At 42.7% G+C, this 25,590-nt stretch overlaps 1 protein-coding gene across 14 annotated transcripts in view; it reads left to right on the top strand.

Annotated features, from left to right (window-relative positions):
- Window positions 1-1,511: 1,511 nt before the first annotated feature.
- Window positions 1,512-25,590, top strand: part of trpm5 (transient receptor potential cation channel, subfamily M, member 5) — a 59,746-nt gene continuing 35,667 nt past the window's right edge. For 10 of the 14 annotated variants that reach the window (XR_009794300.1, XR_009794303.1, XR_009794302.1 and 7 more), the window contains exons 1-11: window positions 16,914-17,570; window positions 18,977-19,041; window positions 19,560-19,710; window positions 19,785-19,965; window positions 21,778-21,944; window positions 22,581-22,758; window positions 23,514-23,578; window positions 23,980-24,165; window positions 24,432-24,531; window positions 24,607-24,725; window positions 24,989-25,336. Coding sequence is in view for 11 of the 14 variants with exons in the window: in XM_061815158.1 (XP_061671142.1) it covers window positions 17,544-17,570; window positions 18,977-19,041; window positions 19,560-19,710; window positions 19,785-19,965; window positions 21,778-21,944; window positions 22,581-22,758; window positions 23,514-23,578; window positions 23,980-24,165; window positions 24,432-24,531; window positions 24,607-24,725; window positions 24,989-25,336 (1,587 nt within the window). In the remaining 3 variants the exon portion in view is untranslated. Of the gene's footprint in view, window positions 3,017-7,014; window positions 9,181-16,913; window positions 17,571-18,976; window positions 19,042-19,559; window positions 19,711-19,784; window positions 19,966-21,777; window positions 21,945-22,580; window positions 22,759-23,513; window positions 23,579-23,979; window positions 24,166-24,431; window positions 24,532-24,606; window positions 24,726-24,988; window positions 25,337-25,590 lie in introns of those variants that run through there. The other 4 variants (XM_061815154.1, XM_061815156.1, XM_061815162.1 and 1 more) reach the window with 4 other exon arrangements.

The following is a 25,590-nucleotide window of genomic DNA, read 5'->3' as shown; positions in this document are numbered from 1 at the left end:
TCTGACACGGGTTTGCGCCTGGAGGAAGTCGCGGTTGGTGACTCGGGCGTCAGGTTGCTGTGCGACCTCTCAGCTGACCAGCCTCGGCCGCTGGTCCCTGCAAACTGGCGAAGAGCTGTTTTCGAGGCGGTCCACAACCTCTCCCACCCCGGAAGGAAACCATCCGTGAGGCTGGTGGCCCAGAAGTTCGTGTGGTGCGGTCTCAAGAAAGATGTGCAGGCCTGGGTCGACTCGTGCGTGGCCTGTCAGCGGGCTAAGGTGCATCGCCACACAAAAGCCCCCATGGAGCCCTTCGCTGTCCCCGAGAGGAGGTTTGACCACGTCAAGGTCGACTTGGTAGGTCCACTTCCTCCCTCGCACGGATTCACCTACTTGCTCACCATGGTGGACAGGACGACCCGCTGGCCCGAAGCCGTTCCCCTCTCCTCGACAACGTCGTCAGACGTGGCCCGGGCGTTCATCGGCACGTGGGTTGCACGCTTCGGGACACCGTGCGACCTTTCCTCAGATCGTGGCCCTCAGTTTACCTCTGAACTCTGGAACGCAGTCGCTGAGAGTTTGGGGGTCAAGCTGCACCGCACTACCGCCTATCACCCCCAGGCGAACGGTCTTTGCGAGCGGTTCCACCGCTCCATGAAAGCAGCCCTGCGTGCCGGCTTGACGGACGGCAACTGGTTGGATAAGCTCCCGTGGGTCATGCTCGGCCTCAGGTGCGCCCCCAAGGAGGACCTGTTGTCCTCATCCGCCGAACTCGTCTACGGCCAGCCACTGCGGGTCCCCGGCGAATTCATCTCGGACGCCACAGCGCCCTGGTCCGCAGCCAGGCAACGGTCCTCCCTGCTGGAGGCCGCAAAAGGGTTCGCGCCGGTTCCCACGTCGCAACATGGCACCCCAGCTGCCCGGCTGCCCCGTCACCTGCGCTCTGCGGATTTTGTGTTTGTTCGTCATGACGCCCACCGTGGACCTCTCCGCCCCCCATACGACGGGCCGTTCAGGGTCCTGGAGCACGGGGATAAGAGCCTGCTCATGGACATTGGCGGCAGACCCGAGACTGTTTCCGTGGACAGGGTCAAACCCGCGCACCTGGACATTGCCCAGGCTTTGGGGTTGGCCCTCCCCCCGCGCCGGGGTCGTCCCCCTTTGCCCTGTGCCCCTGCGCCTGCCGGGGTACCCTTGACCCCGCCTGAGCCCTTGTCCCGTGACTCAATGGACAGTGCGGCCCCGCCCCCCTCGGCCCCTACAGTGCACACCCGCCAGGTCGGGTCATCATCCCTCCACGGCACAAGGATTTTGACTATGGGTGAATTCTGGGGTTGGCTTGTGTGGTGTTTACATAATTCACCCGCGGAACCTCGAGTTGGGGTGCGGGGTTCCGCACGGACTGTTTTTGTTGTTGCGCTTCCGGAGGAAAGGTTAACAGAGTTCCCGCCGTTATGCGAGTAGTTTGGTGATGTCGAACAATAAAGCAAGTTCTGTTCCTGTGTCCGACACTCCGCCTCCGACTCCTTTTCTCCGGCGCTACAGTAAAATAAAAGCTCCCCGAGGAGGTCAGAGCGTTCAGGTTGGGGTAATATATTACCGTATTAAATATAAATGTGTAACATAAGACATTGAATATCATATTGAAATGTATACGTATACTTTTTTTTACCACTCTATTTACCTGTATACAACTATACAATGTGATTGTATTTTTTTATTTTTCATCCATACCTATTTATACAGAGCAATGCAGTTCTTTTTTGTCGTACAAAACAAGACAATGTACCTAGTGTCTGTTGATTAGTTAATATTGGTTCACCAGCCTTGTTCTGATATATTAAAGTTAATAAAATTCAATTAAAATCAATGAGCGAAGCACAGAGCAGCATGGTGGAAGACTTTGGTACATCTGCCTCACAGTTATGAGGTCCTGAGTTCGAATCTGGCCTCACCTGGATGGAGTTTGGATGTTCTCCCTGTGCATGTATGGGTTTACTTGGCTACTCTGATTTCCCACAACATACATGGTGGGTTTATTAAGACAGTGATTCCCAAACAGTGTGCCGGTGTACATTAGTGTGCCGTGAGCGCTCTTCAGATGTGTCATGATCCTGCTGCTCCAGCCCGGGTTGTGCGGAAGCCAGCGCGGTTGCGCTGATTGGGAGGCGCACAGCTCCACCTCAAGCGGGCTGGTTATCCGGCATATTTATATGACCCCGATAACGACTGGTCCGCGCCAGTTTGTTGAGCTTCATGTCCTGTTCCAGCACTCGTATTCCTGATCGACAACCCGTGTATACCGACCTTCGCCTGTTCTCCGACCAACCTTGTAAGCCTGACTCCTTTGATACTTCTGCCTGCCTTGATCGTTCTCCTGTGTACTGACTCCTGCCTGCCCGCTTACCTGGTCTCTTCGCCCGACGTCCCAACTACCGCTGCGGCACGCAACTGCCTGCTCGATCCCTGACCTCGGCAAATAATAAACGTCTCTTCCTGAACTACCTTGCATCGTCCGAGTCCTGCATTTGGGTCCTACTCCCGTTCCGATGTTTCGTGACAAGATGTGCCCTGGGAATTTATCCAATTTTATGTAATTGCAAGAAATGACCTATCTTTATTCATCTATTTATCCCAGTGACACACAATGACAGACAGAACAGAAAAAAATCCTCTTCCATTAGATGGCAGGAAGAACATTCAGTCATTAATCGATCCATTTTTCGTGACATTTACTTTTGTTAGTGTGCCATAGGATTTTTCAATTGTAAAGTATGTGTCTCTATAAAGATTGGAAATCACCTAATTAAGATACACTAAATTGCCTGTAGCTGTGAGTGTGTGTGCGGCTGTTGTCTGTCTCTATGTCCCTTGCGTTCTTTGCTTACATGTGCCCTCCGATTGACTAGCAACCAGTTCAGAGTGTACCCCACCTGCCACCCACAGTCAGCAGGGTAAAGGCTCCAGCACACCCGTGACCCCAGTGAGGATAAGTAGTGGAGAAAATGGATGGATGGAAATGAAACACAGAAAGGAGGTGTATTTCTTCAACACATACATTTAAAATTCTTTTTGCTTTTTTAACTAGCCATAATAGTCACACAACAATTTTATGCATTATTATTGAGACCACTGGTTCTCAAAATGGAGTGGAAAAAAACGTTTGTAGGTCTTGAGTTAACTGAATTGGATCCCTTTAAGGTATCAATTAAAAAAACAAGACCCAGTATAATAACAGCTTGTTAAGATTTTATAGCTTGTGCTCACAGAACCTAATGTAGCTGCTTTGGCTGTTAGCATTTCACTGTCTGGTGAGCTACTAATTACACTTACTATTTTTTTAAGGACAATACAAGACATGGTGGCTGCTTGTCAACACATCTGAGGGTTTAAAGCCAGCCTCGTCTTTGTGGCGTTTGGATGTTCCTGCATAGGTTTTCACTGGGTAGTCCTATTCCTCCCAGATCATAAAAATATATATGGTAGATTATGTGAATACTCCAAATTGTCCGGCGGTGTGAATGTAAGTGCAAATAGCTGTTTGTTTCTAAGTGTCCTTCAATTAGCTGCTGTTCAGCTCAGGGTGGACCCCTCCTATGGCCTAAACTCAGCTGGGAGAGGTTCAGGCATGCCCACGATGTGCATGTGACTAATTTTAGTTGAAAGGAGAAACTGCATCACATCATGTTAAGAAGTGTTTTTTTATTTAGGTTTCCTTATTTAGTCACATGAGAGAGGCAAAACATTTAATTCTCACATTCAAATACCTAACCATACTGTATTTCTTATAGGATAAATGCTAGGACTGTGGAAAATAATACTTCTCTACTAAACAAGCACATTGTGTTCTTTGAGGGAGCTCAAGTCACAGGGGGTACCATTAGGTGTGGGAAAAACAAGCACAAGAATGATGAAGCTGTAGAACAGCTCAAGTGTGAATGATTGACTCTTAGAATGCTCATATCTCTGACAAAGTCAAGAATCTCTGATCAGAAATGTTGATTAACCTCTGGTATTAGTGTGGTTTATTAATTAGTGTACCTCACTAAGTGGTGATTGTCTGTATTCATTTTTCCTCTGTTCAAAGATTATGACACCTGCAATTTGCTCTGGCAATAGCATCAGACATTGTATATTTTATTGAAGTCTCCAAGCTTTCTTTCAAGATCATCAAGTCTGTCTAGTCTCTGTGGCATGTAGGATGACAAATGTAACAAATAGAGTTGACTGTCTTGTTGCCTAGCAGCATTGATAGCTTCAGCTGTGTAACTGGGATATTTGAGGGTACAGAAATATTGATGACTTAATCACCTAATTTTCTTGTTGATGATTGACCCTTGTGAAGATAGGCGGCTGACAAAATTGATGGATGGACATATTATTGCATCCAGTGTTTATCACCATTTTCTTGTTTTTTTTTTGCATGAATCAAGCATGTTTGTATGATGTATGTTGAGGAGCTTGATCGCTGGTCTGACAGGGATCCATCGTCAGCATGATATTGCCATAGCAACGGTGACCTTTGTTATGACATATTGAAATGACGAGATTATAGTTCATGGTGTGAGGGGGTATTACATGTGCCACAATTTTCTAAGTACAGATGATGTTCAACCATTACTCAATTGTGCCCTCCTCTTTCAGAATTAGAAGCATTCAAGTGTTTATTTTACAAACGTACATCACTCTTGTTGACAGAAGCAATTTCTTTGTCATTGTGAGATTGTAGTGATGGGCTTTGGGGTGAATCTGCAAATAGCTAAAGCTTGCAGAACACCCTGGTCTTAAGAGAAGAGACCTTTAGGCAGCAGATGGTGACCTTCTCTTCATTGGTCATTCAAGATGTGTCCAAACATTCCTTTGCACAAGTAGTCACGTGGAGAAAAGACCCAAGTGACCATCTGCCAAAACAATGGGCCACTCCCATTTAAAGTGTGCTCATTGTGGCTGAACTTTGTGCTGAGGATTGGCTGCTGGTAATTGGTGTCATTTTGTGTATTTTAGAGTGGAAAATCAGCATCAATGTAACAGCCATCACAACAAAAATCTAACAATGACTGGCAATGTTTTTTTTATTTCCAACATACTGGGTATTTATCACAATTATGGTAATGCTTGTAGGAACACAAAACATAACTTTTCATTTGTCATTTAATTCCTTCAGACCTTTCAGGATAATTGTGTCCAAAACACTTTTCTTTCAAACATCTGAGAATTATATAAAAACAACGAAAAAATATTATTCAAATTAAGCTATACAAATTCAAAATGGGACGGCATGATGAAGCAACTGGTAAGAGAGTTGGCCTCACAATTCTGAGGATCGGGGCTCTAATCCCAGCCCTACCTGTATGGACTTTGCCTGTTCTCCCCATGCCTGGTTGGGTTTTCTCCAGGCACTCCAGTTTCCAGCCACATCCCAAAAACATGCATTAATTGAAAAGTGTAAATTTCCCCTAGGTGTGATTGTGAGTGGGGCTGTTTGTCTCAATGTTCCCTGCAATTGGCTGACAACCAGTTCAGGGTGTACCCCGCCTCTTGCTTGAAGATAGTTGGGATAAGCTCCACCACTCTCATGAACCTTTTGAGGATAAGCGGCTCAGATAATGAATCGATGAAATCCAAAACGGTGTAGGAAGAAATAAAAATTTGATTTCCTTACTCCTAGCTCTATCTCAACTTACTGGATTTGTATTCCATTAGCATTTCTTTCATGTATTCATGATCCCAACAATTTATTGTTTCATAGACCAGTAACAGAACTTTAGAATCTATTCTAAAACCCTAACCAGTCTGAAGACTTTAGAATTTGAATTACATGCTCTGACTGCTTTGTTCTGGACACAACCCAATCTGCAGCATTCTGAAGGAGCTGCAGCTGTTTAATGGTCTTTTGGGGGAGCCCAGTCAGAAGACCATTATAATCGTCAAGTCTACTTGAGATAAAAGCATGGATGAGCTTCTCCTGGTCTGCTCGACACATGCAAGCCTTCGGATAGTAAAAGGCAGTTTCAATAATTGATTTGATATGACTGTTGAAGGTCAGGCCGGAATCAATCAGAACACCCAGGTTTCAGACTTCGTCTTTGCTTTTTAAAGATACTGAGTCCAGGTGTTAACAAACAGCAATCTTCTTTCCTTTAATGCCAAAAACAATTATCTTGGTTTTGTTGTGGTGTCCTTGAAGGAAATTTTGGCTCATCCAGTTATATATTTGCTTTAGACAGTGGCACAGCACCTCAATTGAACTAGTCATCCGTAGATACTGCTACATATTGGGTTAGTTAGGGTTATGGTGTGTCATTTGCAAAGCTATGATAGTCAAAACTAAAGTTCCGGAAAATTGGACTCAAGGGTTGCATATAGAGGCTAAAATAAAGTACATTTAAACTCAGTTATAAATTAATATAATTTCAGATCTGCCTATATTACATTTTAAACACTGACTGCAAATATAACATTTGATTTATTTGAACATGAATAGTCTCCCACTGGCACAAAGACATACAAGTAAACTTCAACCAAAAAGGAGCACAAACAGCCAGATAGGTTTGGGCACATGCCAGTGACAATAGAGCTCCGACTATGAAAGAAAGCGAGTGAAAAGAGTAAAGATGACCAAAGACATGGGGGGTTGAGGAGCTACAAAAGCTGATTTGCAGGTGAAATAGATGGCACACTCTGCTTTGTGATCATTGTCCTGCTCTCTGGCCAGATGGCCTTTTGGATGGTCTAGAGCTGAAAACGTTTGTCTTCTATCAATGGGACTTGGCCTCTGCCATGAATTAGTTTGGAAGTTGCCCCTTTCATGAAATCCTACCACTGTTTCAAAATAAAGATGTTTTATTTTATCAAGGTTCAAATATACAAATACTTTGAATGTACTTCATTTGCTGTTCATCAGATTATTTTGCTATTCAATGAGTGAATGAATGCATCATCATCTTTTTTGCAATTATGCTCAAGTTTCTGCAACAAAGGTTTTGAACAGCTGAAGGCCTAATGACATTTTAATATTAGAAAAGAATATGCGGTTTGAAATGAACCACTTGCTTTCTTTCAACATACTAACCACTGTGCAGTGTGCGCATCGCTCTAAAAAATAAAATTGAACAGTACTGTAGCGCTTTGAAGTATGTGTTCGTTTAATGGAAACCTATGAGGAATCTGACCAAGGACCATGCTAAAGATATTGGCTCTAGACTAAAGGTTGGCCATTACCAAACCTGGAAAAAAAATAAAAGACTGCTAAAGACAGATTGTATACAATCATGGATATTCACATTATCAAACAGGCTAGTGGTGTCTTATTTTGTGGAAACCACAATTTCCCAAGACCCAAAAGCAGTGATCATCATCAAAAAGCCCAAGAAGAGTACGATTTGTCTTCAGCTAACAAAGTGCAGCCTGCCGTAGGAGTGCTTGATCCACTTCTCCATGAATGAGTCACTGAATTGGTTCTGATCCACCCACCACAGACTAGTTTAGGTTTGCCACAAAAAGATATCAGAAACAGTGGAATTAATTATTCATCTTCAAGAATTAAAGACTTTAAAGCCTACGTGCAAGAACCAGCCATTTAACCTTGAACACATCCTTTTCCAGCTTCCTTTCTCTGACAGAAACACTTCCCCCTATCACACATACAACCTCTCAGTCATCAGTCACTCTCACTTCCTTCCTTTTACACACTCATTTAAGCATACTTTCTTCTAAAGTTAAAAAAGCACTTTTTATAATATTGCAATATATATAGTTTCTCCTACACTATCAAAATAAGGCACAAGAGCAAACACTGATTTCACAATGGTTAAGGACTCAAGAACAGTTGTGATTTGCCAAAAAATAATAATGGACACCCCCTAGAAATAAAAAAATACTAATTTCTTCATTTCTATGAGCTGTTGAATTAATTTTTGACTCAGTTATATATATACCCTCATTTTTTAAAATGTACGACAGACTGAATGCACTCACTGTAACCTTAAAGCCCCAGTGACATGCCTATAAATGTTTTAAAATAGAGATTGTAATAAAAAAATACATATAACAGTATTCACTCCAATTTCTATAGGAAAAAATAAATATGAGCATAGAGCACGTCATCCATGCGCAAAGTTGCAGATGTCTCATTCGACATCCAAGTGGTCGGCATATTGGCTGCATCTTCTGTCCGCAACGTCACACTGGGACATTCACCATTGAAAATACGCTGTGCCACCTACTATGGGAGATGAGCAAACCCCTTCTGACATGGAGCTGTTTTCGAAGAAGAGAAAATCTCGCAACCGAGAGAAGTGACCGGGTCAATATTACCCGATCGTTTTGAGTCATATTTAGATAAAATGCGGATCACGGCCAAACTGCATGCAGAAAAATCTACATCCCCACCTGATCCACCTCTACGCGGCGGTGATGACGTCGTCCGCGTGCAACGACGCCGCCGCGGCCAAACCACCTCCCCGTCCGATCTACCTCAGCAGCGGCGATGAGCGTCGCGACGAGCCACCCCACCGAAGGCGTGTTGACAAGGCAGGTGGCAATCCACAAGGTCTGCAGAGGCTGTCCTTCAGCGGCTGCTGCACGGAAGCCCTCTGATGCGCACATTGACACATTTAGCACCCCTGATTTACGGATTACGTCCCGTCCCCCCGAAACTATTGTTTTGGTTTTTTTTTTAGTAGCAGTATACACACCTTCCTGTCATTTGGAACCCACGAAGCTCTCGTCCTTTGCACCTGTGCAATCCATTTTTCACGACGAACCGGGTCTTTTTGAAAAGTATGAGGCACGAATCCATCCTCCTGAGTGTTCGAGCAATATCCAGCAATACAACAAGCCGGCATTCTGGCTAACACGAAGGAACAACGAGCTACCTTCCAGCAGGTAAAACGAGTATAAATAGACAAGAGTGCGCTACTCCCTGTGCGTCACTTTCCGCTTCTTCTTGAAAACAAATCCCTCGAGAAGATTTTCATGGCTGGAGTTACAAAAAAGCCATGTATGTCAAAATCATGTTTTGCGGTGAAAAAATCGGATGGGTCCATACCGGTTGCCGTTTCTTCATTAATAACATACGAAAAATCATGCATTTCATGACAGTGGACATTTTATGTTGCATGTTTTCGGGATGCGGGAGGAAACCAGAGTGCCCAGAGAAAACCCACGCAGGCACGGGGAGAACATGAAAACTCCACACAGGTAGGTCTAGGATTGAACCCGGGACCTCAGAACTTTGAGGCCAATGTTTTACCAGCTGAGGCACAGTGCCAACATGAGAAAATCTATTTCAATAAATAATGAAATAATAAGTTGGAGGAACTACAAACATACAGTGCTGGTGCAAAATCTATATTACAGTAGTTCTTGATATTCAGGTAGTGCATTCCTCCAATCAACTCCTGTGTGTTAAACTTTATGGAACAACAGTTAATCAGATTTACAACTTTTTGCAGGTATTTACAACCTCACTTTCTCTACATCACAGTAGGCAACAGAATAGTGTTTTCCTAAATTAACCAAGACAGCATAAAATACTCTCACTAATGTCAAAAAAATGCAAAATGAACAAATTGTTACACAGTTAAATATTTTTGGTCATAACAAATTATAAAAAAACCACACACATTAAATTAAATACAATAAATTGTATTTATTGTTGACAGCTGGAATAGGCTTCAGCACTCCCAGCGACCCTTGTGAGGATAAGCGGCAAAGAAAATGGATGGATGGATTTATAGCAATATTCATTCACCATATATGGTGCTTCAGTAAAATAACAAAACAAAAACAATTATTTTTCTTAATTAATTAACAATTTTCATTTGAACTTAACTATTTTAAGCTTTTTAACATGTTTTTCTACATAATTTACTGGTACTGTTTTGGAGAAGAATCTCTCAGAATGCACTGCCACTACTACAATCCATAGCAGGAGCAGGAACAATTGCAGTACACACACTGGCACCTTCATTAATATCAGGTTGAAATGCTTGCCTTTATTCCTCCCATTGCACAGATGTGTGGCTTTTTTTTTTTTTTTTTGTTGCGGCACCTTGATAGCAGATTTTTTTCTTGCAAATTATACAGAATAAACACTTCACGATACAATATGTTCAGATTTTACTCCTTCTCCTGTTGTCACTAACTACCTGTATTGCTTATCAGCACGGTTGTCTTGTCTGTGTTTGTGGTACCTTGCTCTGTTTTTTTTCACCTTGAATCTTCCTTGTCTGTCTATTTATTCTGTGTGCTGTGAGCAGATTTTGTGCACAAGACAAATGCACGGGTTGTGGCACAAAAATAAGAGCATCAACACATTATAGCACGGATGGCAATTAAGTCCAGTTTATAGCTATTATTCTTTGTTAAATACATTCATATTTTAAAAGGACTGTACTTTTTATAGTATATTTATTTGTACAGAAAGTAAACATAACCTTGATCTTGTTCATTAGAATCATTAATGGCGTGCATGCGTGTTGTGTGCAAGCATTTTTTTTCATTTGACAATTAGAGAATTATATATTGTTTGGGGGGGTGTACTTGGAGAAATGTCTGTAATTAGACGAAGCTCAGCAGTGAGAGACAATGTGGTGGGGGGATCCACAAAAATCACATTGTATGATTTTCAAATGATTTACTTGCATATTCTGACAAAAAGTAAATATTTGGACACCTAGACACCATCCAGCAACAATTCTGGCTCTCACGGACCTGTTGCATCATTTTTAATATGATACTATTCAACATTTTTCAGTTGTTTACTTGCCAAAATCGATGCCTGCGTTTGTATATCCTTGGTTTATTATAACCTCTGTTAAAAATCTGATCAATTCTCATAACCAAGGAAAGTTATATTACTTGATGCATAAGAGTGGTCATCTATAATGCCGTTGCAGCCAGTTGTACAAACCCTTTACAAAAAATGAAAAAATACTTAGCTCCATAATTACTGTCAATAGATCCAGGGCCCATAATTTAAACAACTTAAATTATTTGTTTAGTTTGTATGATTTGAACTTCCAGCTCATAAGGCCCATGGAATTAGGAATTCAAAAAAATAGAATGTGTAAAGAAATCACCATTTACTTCTGTTTGTTTGTTTTTTTTTTTTGTTGGAGAAAAAAAAAGAAACTAGGGTCAGATTAAATCAATCAAAATATGTTACTTTCAAAACTAAATGTTCATCAATCTTCTTCTTTTCCTTTCGGCTTGTCCCGATTAGGGGTCACCAGAGCGTGTCATCTTTTTCCATCTAAGCCTAACTCGTACATCTTCCTCTCTCACACCCACAGTCTTCATGTCCTCCCTCACAACATCCATCGACCTTTTCTTTGGTCTTCCTCTCGCTCTTTTGGCCGGCAGCTCCATCCTCAGCACCCTTCTGCCAATATACTTACTCTCTCGCCTCTGAACATGTCCAAACCATCTATGTCCGCTCTCTCTAACGTTGTGTCCAAAACATCCAACTTTGGCCATCTCTCTAATGAGCTCATTTCTAATCCGATCCAACCTGTTCACTCCAAGCGAAAACCTCAGCATCTTCATTTCTGCCACCTCCAGTTCTGCTTCCTGTTGTTCCTTCAGTGCCACCGTCTCTAATCTGTACATCAGAGACTTTTCTGTCACATAGAACACCAGACACCTTCCGCCAACTGTTCTACCCTGCTTGGAGCAGTTTCTTCACTTCCTGCCACACTCTCCATTGCGCTGTATTTTTTACCCCAAGTATTTGCAGTCGTCTACCCTCGCTATCTCTTCACCCTGTAGCTTCACTCTCCCTCCTCCGCCCCTCAAATTCATGCCCATATATTCTGTTTTACTTCTGCTAATCTTCATTCCTCTCCTTTCCAGTGTGTGCCTCCATCTTTCTAATTGTTCCTCCATCTGCTCCCTACTTTCATTGCAGATCACAATATCATCTGTGAACATCATAGTCCAGGGGCATTCCAGTCTTACCTCACCTATCAGTCAGCCTATCCATTACTACCGCAAACAGGAAGGGACTCAGTGCGAATCCCTGATGCAGTCCAACCTCCACCGAAATTTCTTCTGAAACACTTACAGCACACCTCACCACTGTTCTACTGCTGTCATACATGTCCTGTACTATTCTAAGATATTTCTCCACCACACCGGACTTGCGTATGCAGTAAGACCGTTACTCTCTTGGTACTCTGTCATAGGCTTTCTCTCGGTCTACAAAGAGACAATGTAGCTCCTTCTGACCTTCTCTGTACTTTTCCACAAGCATCCTTAAGGCAAATAATGCATCGGTGGTCCTCTTTCTAGGCATGAAACCATACTGTTGCTCGCAAATACTTATTTCTGTCCTGAGTCTAGCTTCCACTACTCTTTCCCATAACTTATTGTGTGGCTCATCATCTTTATTCCTCAATAGTTTCCACAGCTCTGAACATCGCCTTTGTTCTTAAAAATGGGGACCAGAACACTTCTCCTCCATTCTTCTGGCATCTTCTCTCCCGCTAGTGTGATATTGAATAAGTTGGTCAAAATTACTACAGCGACCTCTCCAAATTGCTTCCATACCTCCACTGGTATGTCATCAGGACCAACTGTCTTTCCATTTTTCATTCTGTTCAGTGCCTTTCTAACTTCCCCCTTACTAATCATTGCCGCTTCCTGGTCATTCACGCTTGCCTCTTCTACTCTACCTTCTCTCGCATTTTCTTCATTCATTAACTTCTCAAAGTGGTCTTTCCATCTACTTGCTACACTATTGGCACCAGCCAACATATTTCCATCGCTATCCTTAATCACCTTTACTTGCTGCACATCCTTCCCAACTCTATCCCGCTTTCTGGCCAACCTGTAGAGCTACTTTTCTTCTTCTTTCGTATCCAACCTGATGTACATGTCATCATATGCCTTTTGTTTAGCCTTTGCCACCTCTAACTTTGCTCTACGTCGCATCTCAATGTATTCCTTCCGCCTCTTCTCAGTCTTCTCCGTGTCCCACTTCTTTGCTCATCTCTTTGACTTCCTGCAATTTGGACCACCACCAAGTCTCCTTCCCTAAGTCTCCCCTTTCCTACCAGAAGACATCCCAAGTACTCTCCTGCCTACCTCTCTGAGTACATTGGCAGTAGTATTTCAGTCTTCTGGGAGCACTTCCTGTCCATCTAGAGCCTGTCTCAACTCTTTCCAAAAGGCCACACAACATTCTCCCTTTCTCAACTTCCACCACCCGATTCTCTGCTCTACCTTTGTCTTTTTAATCTTATTACCCGTTACCAGAGTCCTCCTCCACACCACATCCTATGCTGTCGAGCCACACTCTCCCCCACCACTACCTTACAGTCGGTAACCTCCTTCAGTTTACACCGTCTGACCAAAATATAATCCACCTGCGTGGGTCTTCCTCCGCTCTTGTAGGTCACTTTTTGTTCCTGTTATTTCTGGAAATAAGTGTTCAACACTGCCAATACCATCCTTTTTGCGAAGTCCACCACCATCTAACCCTCAAAGTTCCTTTGCTGAATGCCGTACTTACCCATCACTTCTTCATCGCCCCTGTTTCCTTCACCAACATATCCATTGAAATCTGCACCAATCACAACTTTCTCTCTCTCTGGGATGCTCAGGACTACTTCGTCTAGTTCCTTCCAAAATTTCTCTTTCAACTCAAGGGCATATCCTTCTTGTGGGGCATAGCCGCTAATCACATTATACACAATACCCTCAATTTCAAATTTCAGCCTCATCACTCGATCTGATACTCTTGTCACCTCAAAGACATTCTTAGCCAGCTCTTCCTTTAAAATAACCCCTATTCCATTTCTCGTCCCATCTACTCCATGGTAAAATAATTTAAACCCTGCTCCTAAGCTTCTAGCCTTACTCCCTTTCCATTTGCTCTCTTGCACAATACATTAGGATTTCTCCCAATTATCATGTTAAGTATCTCCTGAGCTTTTCCTGTCATAATCCCAACATTCAAAGTCCCTACACACAGTTGTAGGGTCTGTGTATGCCTCTTCTTCGTCTGCCGATTAAGCCACTTTCCTCCTCTTTTTTGTCTTTGACCTACATTATCTGAATTTCTACCTACTCTTTGCAGATTAACAGTGCCGGGGGCGAGCGTAGTTCGGCCTGGCCACGACCTATCCGTTATGAAATTTGTTTGATGAACGCTCATATATGTTTGGCACAGTTTTACGCTGGATGCCCTTCCTGACGCAACCCTCTGCATTTATCCGGGCTTGGGACTGGCCTACAGGACACACAGGAATTGTGTCCCCCTTTGGGCTGCAGATAGTCAAAACAAGCATTCAAACAAACAAAGTTAGCACATAAGATACACAATTCCCATACTACCTAATCTATGTTAAAGTTAAATTCAGATAAAAGCAAGCAAATAAATACAGTCAACACATAAGGTACACAAATCACATACTATCTGTGTGAAAATATAAAGGATATGGTGATGAAAAGGATATGCGCATGGAAGGGATTCAAAGCACAATGGTCCTACCTCTAGTAGTTGGAGGTTGAGTCCATGTTCGATGTTTGGTCTTTGTCATATATGCTACGTAGGTAATGTTGTTAGCGCACTAGGCTAAAATAGGCTGAGCATCTTAAATATTAATCACTTCTTGGATGGGAATCCCTTTGCTTTAATCACTGCCTTGTTACACTGTGACATTTCCTGTGAGTTATGGCTTATAGTATTAGGGTATACATGTAATCTTTATACTCTGTCATAGAGGCAATGATGAGTTACTTATGCTCGATTCACACACTACAGCGTCCTGTGACCCTGAACATGATGAGCAGTGTTTGGAATGGATGGAATGGCATTATATCAGTATCACCACACTACTAAGTGGTGCACCTTCAGTCCTTAAAGGGCTACTGTCATGAAATGGATGATTTTTAGTATGTTATTAATGAAAAAACGGCAGCCAATATGGTCCCATGCGTTTTTTCACCACAAAACAAGATTTTAATGTATACAGATTTTTGTAACTCCCGCCATGAAAATCCTCTCGAGGGATTTGTTTTCGAGAAGAAGCAGGAAGTAACATAAAGGACAGCAGCGCCCCCAAGTGGACTCGTTTGTTTCCATTAGTTTTACCTCCGGGAAGGTAGCTTGTTGTTCCATCGTCTTATCCAAAATGCCTGCTCATTGCATTGCTGGACATTGCTTGAACACTCGGGAGAATGGATTTACCCTTCATAAGTTTGCAAGAGACCCAGTTCGTTGTGAAAAATCGATTGCACGGGTGCAGAGGACGAGAGCTTCGTGGGTTCCAAATGACAGGTAGGTGTGTATACACCTACTAAAAAAAATAATAGTTTGGGGCGGGTCTCTCATAACGTAACAAAAGATCCGCGTACAAAATATGTCGATGTGCACGTCGGACGGCGTAAAATCTGAAGAACCCAGGCAAGAATGCCTCACTCAGCCGCATGCGCGCAGTAATGCGCCCCGGCTTGGCGGTGTTCATCGAGTACTGCAGTGGCTATGAACATCCCCCTAAAAGTAGCACAGCTCAGCTCCATTATATGCCACCACAGCGCCAAAAATCAGCCACACCGGCTGAGGCACCGCATTCGGCGTTCACGTCTTCTGCGAAGGCTGCGTGTTGGGCTTTACGGACGGGGGCGGTTCTGAAAAACCCAGCCGAGAATTCCTCACTCAGCTGCGTGCGAGCAGTAAAGCGCCCCGGCTCGACTGTGTTGTTCATCGAGTACTGCGGCGTCTATGAACAACCCCCTAAAGCAGCACGGCTCCGTCATAAGCCACACTGGCTGGCTGCGATGAGCTCCGATGGCTCATCTCCGAGGCGGAAGTGGATCGGACGGGGATGCGGTTTGGCCGTGATCGCATATCATCTGAATATGGCTCGAAACAATACTGTAATATTGTCCTGGTTACTTCACTCGGTTGTGTGGTGTTCTCCTTTTCAAAAAGAGCTTCCATGTCAGAAGGGGCGCGTTTGTCTCCCATAGTTAGGGTGTATCGCGTGTTTTCATTGGCGAATGTCCGGGTGACGTCACGGACGGAGGATGCAGCCAATATGGCGACCACTTGGATATCGTAGAATGACACTTCTGCAACTTTGCGCGTGGATGAAGCGTTCTCTGCTCACATTTATTTTTTTTTGTATAGACATTGAAGTGAATAATGTTATATGTATTTTTCATTACAATATCTATTTTAGAATGTTTATAGGGATGACACTTGGGCTTTAATGACTCTCTGTACCTGTGTTTTTTATGTCACCTAACTTAACCATAAATAACCTAAAATAACCTAACCTAAATGTATATTTTTATCATAGAGGCTGTTTGATGTCTTGCTAGTGAGGCTCCAACTCCTATAGACAAAGTCCTTGCGTGTCTTGTACCATACTTGGCCAATAAAGCTAATCCGAAATACTGCAGAGACTGAGTGAGAGAGAGAGAGAGAGAGAGAGAGAGAGAGAGAGAGAGAGGAAAAAAAGCTTGAAAATCTCTGTTGGATGTGTCCCTCTGACAAACCCCTACACCCTGCCTCGCCCCCAGTAAAATTGGTCTGAAACGCTGCAAAGAAGTGCAGCCAAAAGTGACACTATTCTTTTTTAACATCCCACGGTGATGTTGGTCCTCCCTTTGAAGTACAATAAGTGCAATAAGTGTTGCAAAAAAAGAATTCAAAATCAATTTATTTGGAAGCTCATTGAGCTGAGGTCTCTTGCGATAGGCCTTGCTGACATGCAACACGAGATCACGCATAAAAGCAGTTTAGACTCGTTTACGTAATCCATCCATCCATCTATTTTCTTAGCTGCTTATCCTCACGAGGGTCACAGGGAATGCTGGAGCCTATCCTAGCTGTCAACAGGCAGGAGGCGGGGTACACCCTGAACTGGTTGCCAGCCAATCGCAGGGCACATGGAGCCAAACAGCCGCACTCACAATCACACCTACGGGCAATTTAGAGTTTCCAATTAATGTTGCATGTTTTTGGGATGTGGGAGGAAACCGGAGTGCCCGGAAAAAACCCACGCAGGCACGGGGGGAACATGCAAACTCCACACAGGCGGGTCCGGGATCGAACCCAGAACCTCAGAACTGTGAGGCCAACGCTCTACCAGCTGATACACCGTGCTACCTGTTAACGTAGTGTGTAAAGTTATTAGAGTAAATACTTTGCTGCTCACATTCACCCAAATTCCACCAGCATGCCGTTACTTCACAGTCCAACAGCTACCATGAACACAGTGCAAAAGCAACTGGAGACTTATTAAAGGAAAATAAAGTAAGAGTATGGTTTGCTTACTCAAAACCAAAGTGAAGTCAATAAAAAAAACACAAACAAGCAGTAACTGAATTAGGAGCCTCCGAAAGCATGAATAGGTGGCAACTTAATTTGCTTTTGTCCTTGACCTCCAAGTCTTGCAATTGGCTGAGCAGTATGTAAATGAAGGGTGTTGCTGTTGTTGCAGTGATAGATGCATCCCACTTCCTGGTAGGCAAAGTGTCGCACTCATAACTTGCAAGGTACACTTCGAGGCCTTATCAGGTGTGGTCAAGCAAGAAAGGATCGTTCAGAGATGCTGGGGAGACAAGACAATTTTCTTGTAAGTAGATAAACAGCTACTGTTCAAGTCTTGCTTTCAGAAAAATATTTTCAGATAGTAACATATATCTCGTGAGTTAAATTGTCAAAGATAATTGTGAGATGAAAAATCTAATAGCAAAAGAAAATGTAGAAATATGTATGTCTATTTATTGACTTGTATGACATCACAACGAGAGCTACATATTCTATTCTTGTTGTGTCAATTACATAAGAGAATCAGAAATATAGGAAACAACTTTCAGTATGGGGCGGCACTGTGGATCAGCTGGAAAGCATTTGGCCTCACAGTTCTGAGGTCCCGGCTTCAATCCACTCCAGTTTCCTCCCACATCCCCAAAACATGCAACATGAGATAGAGACTCTAAATTGCCCCTAGGTGTGTTTGTGAGTGGGACTGTTTGTCTCTATGTGCCCTGCCATTGGCTGACCACCAGTCCCGGGCGTACCCTGCCTACTGCCCATTGACAGCTGGGATAGGCTCCAGTACTCCCGCGCAACCTCATGAGGATAAGTGGCTCAGAAAATGGATGGATGGAACTTTCAATAAGATGCCGTACAATGTTACAAAATACAAATTGCCAAATACAACCACAATAATAATAATAATGAGATCAAATCTCTTTGAGAATGTCAATCAATTGAAGAATTCTTTAAGTGGAGAATATTTCATCAAGCTTATGTATTGGGCATGATATGCCTATATGATTTATCCAGTTAGAATTTGTAAATTGTCAAAATTCATAGACATGAATAGTTGAAGTATTATTCCACTAATAGATATTTTAAAATCTGAGAAAGAGAAGTGTGTATGGATGGTGCTTTGTCCCTTATGATTGCATGCAAATCAGATAATTTTCATCCTCCCTAACTCAAACCTGTAGTCAAATACCAGCTCCCACAACAATCATCTGTCCATTAAAACAGATGACAAAACACAAATAAACTCACTCCCTTTATGTAACCAACAGCTCATTCCTACTCAATGATTAATTCCAGGGCTAAAGAGTATTTTAAACATTATTACAAAAAATGTAAATAAGACTCAGCCAAATAGCTCATCTAATATTTATTTGGATTAAATAAAACAATCGGAAGTATTGAGATAGTCAGTGTTCATTTGAAGTGAGACATAACTTCATAAAATGACTGAATAAAACCTTTGTGAATTGATTCTAAGGAATTGGATTTATACGCTGTTGGTTGAGCTGTGAGGCTTTGTGAATTTCAAGTTCAAACATAAGCTAAGAGCCACTTTGCATATGGAGCGGGGATGGAAATTATGTCGGTTTTGCATTGACCACAAGTGTCTCTGAGAATGTTTTATGATGTGAAAAGGGTGATGAATGAGTCATAATTGGTTTAAAGACTAGCGCACAAAATATTGGCATGTCTGCTTCTTTGCAGGGACTGCAGCCGAAGACAAAATGCCTGGGATTTGGGGATAAACTGGAATGGTCACAGGACCCCCAGTGAGTATGGCTATCTATCTATCTATCTATCTATCTATCTATCTATCTATCTATCTATCTATCTATCTATCTATCTATCTATCTATCTATCTATCTATCTATCTATCTATCTATCTATCTATCTATCTATCTATCTATCTATCTATCTATCTATCTATCTATCTATCTATCTATCTATCTATCTATCTATATCTATCTATCTATCTATCTATCTATCTATCTGTCTGTCTATCTGTCTGTCTGTCCTGTCTGTCTGTCTGTCTGTCTGTCTGTCTGTCTGTCTATCTATCTCTCTCTCTGTGGCCTTGTGAAGCCCTTTAAGATTTTGCTGTAAAAATAAACTTGACTTGGCTATGCTGTTCAACTCATTGGCCATCACATGTAATCTTCATACTTCCGAAATTATATGACATTTGATTAAAGTTTAACTGTTAAAACAAGTCATTATATTATGTGGTTATTAGCAATATATTTTGTTCAAATGAGTTAATGTTAAAATATTGGCTTTTCATATACAGTGTCCTCCACAGCTGTTCATGCTCCTCTACAGAAGATGAGACATCGCAGAATATAAGTAGAGACCATAAGAGTACCAGAATGAAGAATCACTGGCCATCTGGAAGAGTGGGGGATATTGACTTTATTGGGGCCTCCAAAACAAAGGGAAAGGTGGACAACATAACAAAAGATCGCACAGTCACGGGACTAGAAGGAGGCCTTATACTCTTTTACCTTTATTCCAGTTTATGAGGGTGAAGAGCAATACTGACCCAGCGCACATCTTCCAGATGCTAACAGAGGAGTGGGGACTTGCTCCTCCACACCTGGTAGTTGCACTAGTGGGAGGAGATGAGTTGGCTCAAATGAAGCCTTGGCTCAGGGACACACTCAGAAAAGGTCTTGTGAAAGCTGCACAAAGCACAGGTAAGAGACAACCAAACAATCATACAGCAATAATTCAGTGACTTAATCCCAGTTAATCCGAAAATAATTGATTTACATTCTACACTGAAATCTACGGTACAGAGAACACCTGCACATCTAATGATAACTCAATACAGTACTGACAACATCAGTGGAAAAACATGAGGACAAACAATACAACAGATACTGCATGTGTATGTAGTGTGGTGTGTGTGTGCGTGTGTGTGTGTGTACAATGGAACATCAGTAGAAAGGATTAATATTGGCAGGGACTCGTCTGATATAGCCGATTATCTATTACAAAATATTTTTTTTTGTAAATTTTTAAGATTGAACTGTCACCTTTGTTGGTTTGTGTGTCCCAATGGTCTTACGAGCTAAGTTGTGGCAGGGTCACCGGTGGCAAACAGATCCTCGGTGAGGGACCCAACAAAGCACAGCTCTGAAAACCGCTATGGTGTGAAAGAATTCAGGAGTTTGAAGGCCTGAAAGGGTAATGTGGGTCCCCTTCCTATGGTTTCCCCAGCTGTGGGAGGGACCGTACAGGTTGGGTGCAAAGTGAGCTACGTTGTGGGCAGAGGTGGGGACCGTTGGCAATCTGATCGCTGGCAACAAAAGTTGACTCTCGGAAAGTGCGCTGGCATGGAAGGAACCGAGCTAGTGTGTGAGGTCGAGAAGTTCCAACTAGTTATAGTTGGGCATCCCTCCAGACACGGCTTGGGCTCTGGTACTAGTTCTCTTGAAAGGGATTGGACTCTCTTCGTTGTAAAGTTGCTCATGGTGAGAGCCGCTGGTGTGGATGAACTTATTGCACACTAGCACAGCCCCTATACGTTGGGGTTCACCCCGGTGTACGAGAGGGTAAACTCTCCCTGCTTTCGAGTTGGGGGATCGATCCTGAATGTTGTTTTTGGTGGCCTGAAACACTCAGAGCAGTACAAATGTATTGTAAATAAATATTTTTAAAAAGGGCGGCTCAATGGTGCAACTGGTTAGAGCGTTGGACCCACAGTGTTCAAATCCCACCCCCACCTGTTTGGAGTTAGGGTTAGGTTGCATGTTCTCCCGGTGCCTGCGTGGGTTTTCTCCGGGCACTCCAGTTTCCTCCTACATCCCTAAAACATACATTAATTGGAGACTCCAAATTGCCTCGAGAAGTGATTGTGAGTGTGGCCTTTCTGTCTCTATGTATCCTGCAATTGGCTGGCAACTAGTTCAGGGTGTACTCTGCCTCCAGCCTGATGATACCTGGGATAGGACACAGCATTTGGCCCCCTTGTGAGGATAAGCACCTCAGACAATGGTTGGATGGGTGGATATTTTAAAAAACCTTGAAAATGAATGAAAATGTCACATTTTATCCAAACTTACCACGCCGGTGAGCTTTCTCATTGTGACATTATTGAGGTATACTACTCTTCATGAGCTGTGAGGAATTAGTCTGCTTCTCATTTCCAAATCTGTTGCCAACGGCAAATGGGTTGATAAGAATAAACAGTTATTGTACCAAAAATAATGTGTTCCAGACTCCAAAGACGTGGGGTTTGTATTCCTTAAAACCATGTCACCCTCTCTTGTTCTATGCACAAATTACATTACATGGCCACCACGTCAATGCCCCACATTCAACATGGCAACCATGTTGGCCTGGAATAGGCACATCATTTGAGAGTAGATCTAGTCATATTGTATATCTGTGATGCGAAAGCACATCAATTCCATGAATGTACATATGTATGTATGCATGTGTGTGTGTGTATGTGTGTTAACTTAGGCATTCATAAAGTATCTAACATCCTCGCTATACTGCAGGGGCATGGATTTTGACTAATGGTCTTCGATTTGGCATTACCAAGCACCTGGGTCAAGCGGTACGAGATCACTCCTTAGCTAGCACTTCTACAAAAGTTCGTGTTGTGGCCATTGGCATTGCACCCTGGAACATGATCCACAACCGAGAGTCACTACTCAGCGCCAAGGTATCTAAATGCACACAAATATACAGTTGGAAAAAAAGGAACATGGTTGTCTCTAAGTAAATACGGTAATTCCTGGCCGACAGAGCACACCTGGTTATAAGCCCCACCCATTACATTTGTAAAGGAAATACCATTTGGTATATACATACTCCGCAGCTGTGTAAAAGTCGCAAGTGCCCACACTGAAACACATTGAAACACGAGATATTTACAAAGATGGTGCACAGCGAGTTTAACGCTAGCACTGCCGCACTAATGCTAGAACCGCCGTGCTAATGATAGCACTAGCGCTGATGCTTGTGCCATGCTAACTCTGGCGCCACGCTAACAGGGCCGGTTAAAAAAAAAAAACATACCGGTAAAAATCACTGAGACATGGCAGTAACACGCTAGCGCAGTGCGAATAGGGCTGGACTGGTAAAAGTCACTTCCTCACCACATATATTCCACCAGTCTCACTCATACCTTTTCCCCTCGAGCGCCCCATTGCGGCCGTTAGAAGAAATGCACAAATTAGCCGCATCACCACATAAACCACAGGGTTCGCGTGTGAAAAAAGTCGCGGCTTATAGGCCGGAAATTACGGTACTTACATCCTAACATGATACTTTTTTGTAATGTGTATTTATCTTTAAGTTGGGTGGGCCAGCAGTATACAAGCCACAGGACTTGCCCCATGGGTCAGTTTATTCCCTTGACAGCCACCACTCCTATTTTGTACTTGTGGAGGATGATCCAAACAGACCCGACACCACTGGTGAAATGAGAGTAAAGCTGCTCAAGCACATCTCTCTTCAGCGCACAGGATATGGAGGTAAAATATGGGAGGAAAATATATTCAAACAAATACATGATATGATCATGTCATATTTGTACTGGTAAAAAGAGGAAACCAATTTATCTTTAATTTTTAAGTGAATTGTCGAATTTTCTCTTGTATATTTATCATTGCTTTGTAACCAAGCAAAATATATATTTTATCCTTGTACTTATTCAGATAGAATTGTCAGTTCAATACTCAATTACTAATTGCAGCATTATCCATCCACCCACCCATTTGTCCATCCATCCATCCATCCATTTTCTTAGCAGCTTATCCTCACGAGGATCGCGGGGAGTGCTGGAGCCTATTGAATGTCATTTCAGAGATAAAGTGAGAAAAAGTAAGTCATAGGATAGTATTTTTGTAGAATAACTGAAAACTTACAACCAATTAGATTTGAAAGGGCTATAAATGAAGTGGTGTTGCAAATGGAGGGATGGATGTATTAAAATGTTATTTTGTTGGTAAAATGAATCGAAACGACTTGAAATTCAAAGTGCGGAACTTATGACTCGACTCAGCGCTTGCATGTCTTGATTGAGACGTGACTCAGGACTTGTGTCTCTCAATTTGGGACTTGACTCAGGATTTGAGAGCAGAGAATCGAGACTTGTGACCTGCAAAGCAAATACTTTGTCCTACCTTCTGTAAAAGCACTGTAGACTTTGCCTCATAAAAACATTCAATCTTAGAATACAGTCTGAAGGTTTTCATCCTTTGTTGTGTGAATCCTAAATGTTTTAAAGGTGCAGGAAGCTTTGAGATCCCCGTTCTATGTCTATTGGTCCATGGCGAACCTCGGATCCTAAAGGTTGGTCTCATTGGACGAAGAGGGCCTTGTTTTTAGCCTTAAGACATTATTTGTGATCAATTAATTGTGCCAAATGTTGCTCTTAATAATGACTAAATATCTGGGAATTAGGCTCTGAGTCAGATTTTGGTTGTGCCAACTCATGAAGTTCCAGGTTACAGCAGACTGAGAAACATTACTATTTTTTATTTTATTTTTTTTTTTTTACATTCTTTTGATATAATCTCTTTGGCCAGAAAATGCCACCGTTATTTGCATATACTGAACATAGAGCCATAAATTAGGAGGTTAAACAATTACACTGCGGCCATAGGTTATGCTTCAGATCACGTTTGCTTTTTGGGAGGCTGACCAAGAGTTTGTGAGCTTAACCTGTATCCATAATTTGTCCTTTTCTACAGCGGATCTGTAAAGGCATTGACAATTCGACACCGTGGCTTATTCTAGCTGGCTCAGGAGGAGTGGCTGACATCCTCGTCACACTTGTGAACAGGGGCTGCTGGGATAAAGACAGTGTTCACGAACTGCTGCTGGACACCTTTCCGAACGCCTACTACAGCACGGCCATAAGAAACTGGGTCAAGCTGGTGAGGGTGACAAGTTGAGGCTTACAGTTATGAATGTCAGAAATGACCTTTGCCTGCACAATAGTACACCTGGGAACGGGAGGAGCTAAAATGGGATTCTGTTGATTCAAATATGTATAAAACATATTGGCCCAGTTATGAATAATGAGGAAAATATTAATAATTTTTTGGGGAAAAGTCATGAAAGAACATTTATCACCAAAAATGTTTTACTAAGTATCAAATACTGTACTATGTACTGTATGTGTGTATCGTATACTGATCAGATCCAGAAAATACTGGATCATGGTCATCTCCTCACGGTCCATGACCCAGAACAAGAGAGCTCTGAGCTGGACACGGTCATCCTCAAAGCTCTCGTCAAAGGTAAAGCACATGAAAGAGTCATTTGCAGGTTCTATAACACCATTGACACGTTGTGGGTATGTGTGGGTGTGTCAGCTTGCAAGAGTCAAAGTCAGGAAGCCCAAGACTTTCTTGATGAGTTGAAGTTGGCTGTAGCGTGGAACCGAGTGGACATTGCCAAGAGTGACATCTTCAGTGGAGATGTTCAGTGGAAGGTGAGAGGGAGAGAGTAACATAAAACAACAAAACAAAGGCTTTAATTGTCTTTAATATTAATCCTTAAATCCAGAGTATTTGACAAATGTGTAAAGAGTGTTGCATTTTAGTATCACAAGTCAAAGTAATAAGAAGTGTTATATTTTGCTGCCTTAAACCTACTAATTTTATGGTTTCCTAATATTTATCATCAATGTGCTATAGGAGTTACAAGTTAATGATCACATTTTCGATCGCTTCATCTCAAACACGATTCATGCAGGCATGCGACCTTGAAGAAGTGATGATGGATGCGCTCATCAACGATAAGCCAGACTTTGTACGTCTCTTTGTTGACAACGGCGTTAACCTGGGCGAGTTCCTCACCTACGGACGTCTGCAAGAACTTTACTCGTCCGTGTCGGAGAAGAGTCTCCTGCATAACCTACTTCTCAAAAAATATGAGGAGAAGCAGCATTTGCTTGGCAATGCAAGGACACCTGGGCCTCTTGGGCAGCACACATCTGAACAGGGGGAAAGGAAGCCCCGTTTCACTCTTTATGAGGTTGCCAAAGTGCTCAAAGACTTTCTTCATGACTCCTGCAAAGGCTTTTACCAAAAAAGTCCCACAGTGAGTGAAATACTTTATTTTAAAAAGTATAAAAGACAGACTACACCGTGAACTGGTTGCTAGCCAGTCGCAGGCCGCATAGATACAGACAACAATTGGACTCACAATCATTCCTCGGGGCAATATAGAATACCTAATTAATGCATGCTTTTGGGATGCGGGAGGAAACCTGAGTGCCAGGTGAAAGCTCAGGCATGCATGGACGGGAGGAACATGCAAACTCCACACAGGCAAGGCCGGGATTTGAACCCCGG

This window comes from Syngnathoides biaculeatus, chromosome 3 (assembly GCF_019802595.1).
Source record: "Syngnathoides biaculeatus isolate LvHL_M chromosome 3, ASM1980259v1, whole genome shotgun sequence".
Taxonomy (NCBI): Eukaryota; Metazoa; Chordata; class Actinopteri; order Syngnathiformes; family Syngnathidae; genus Syngnathoides; species Syngnathoides biaculeatus.
This window is presented reverse-complemented; position numbering and strand designations above follow the sequence as displayed.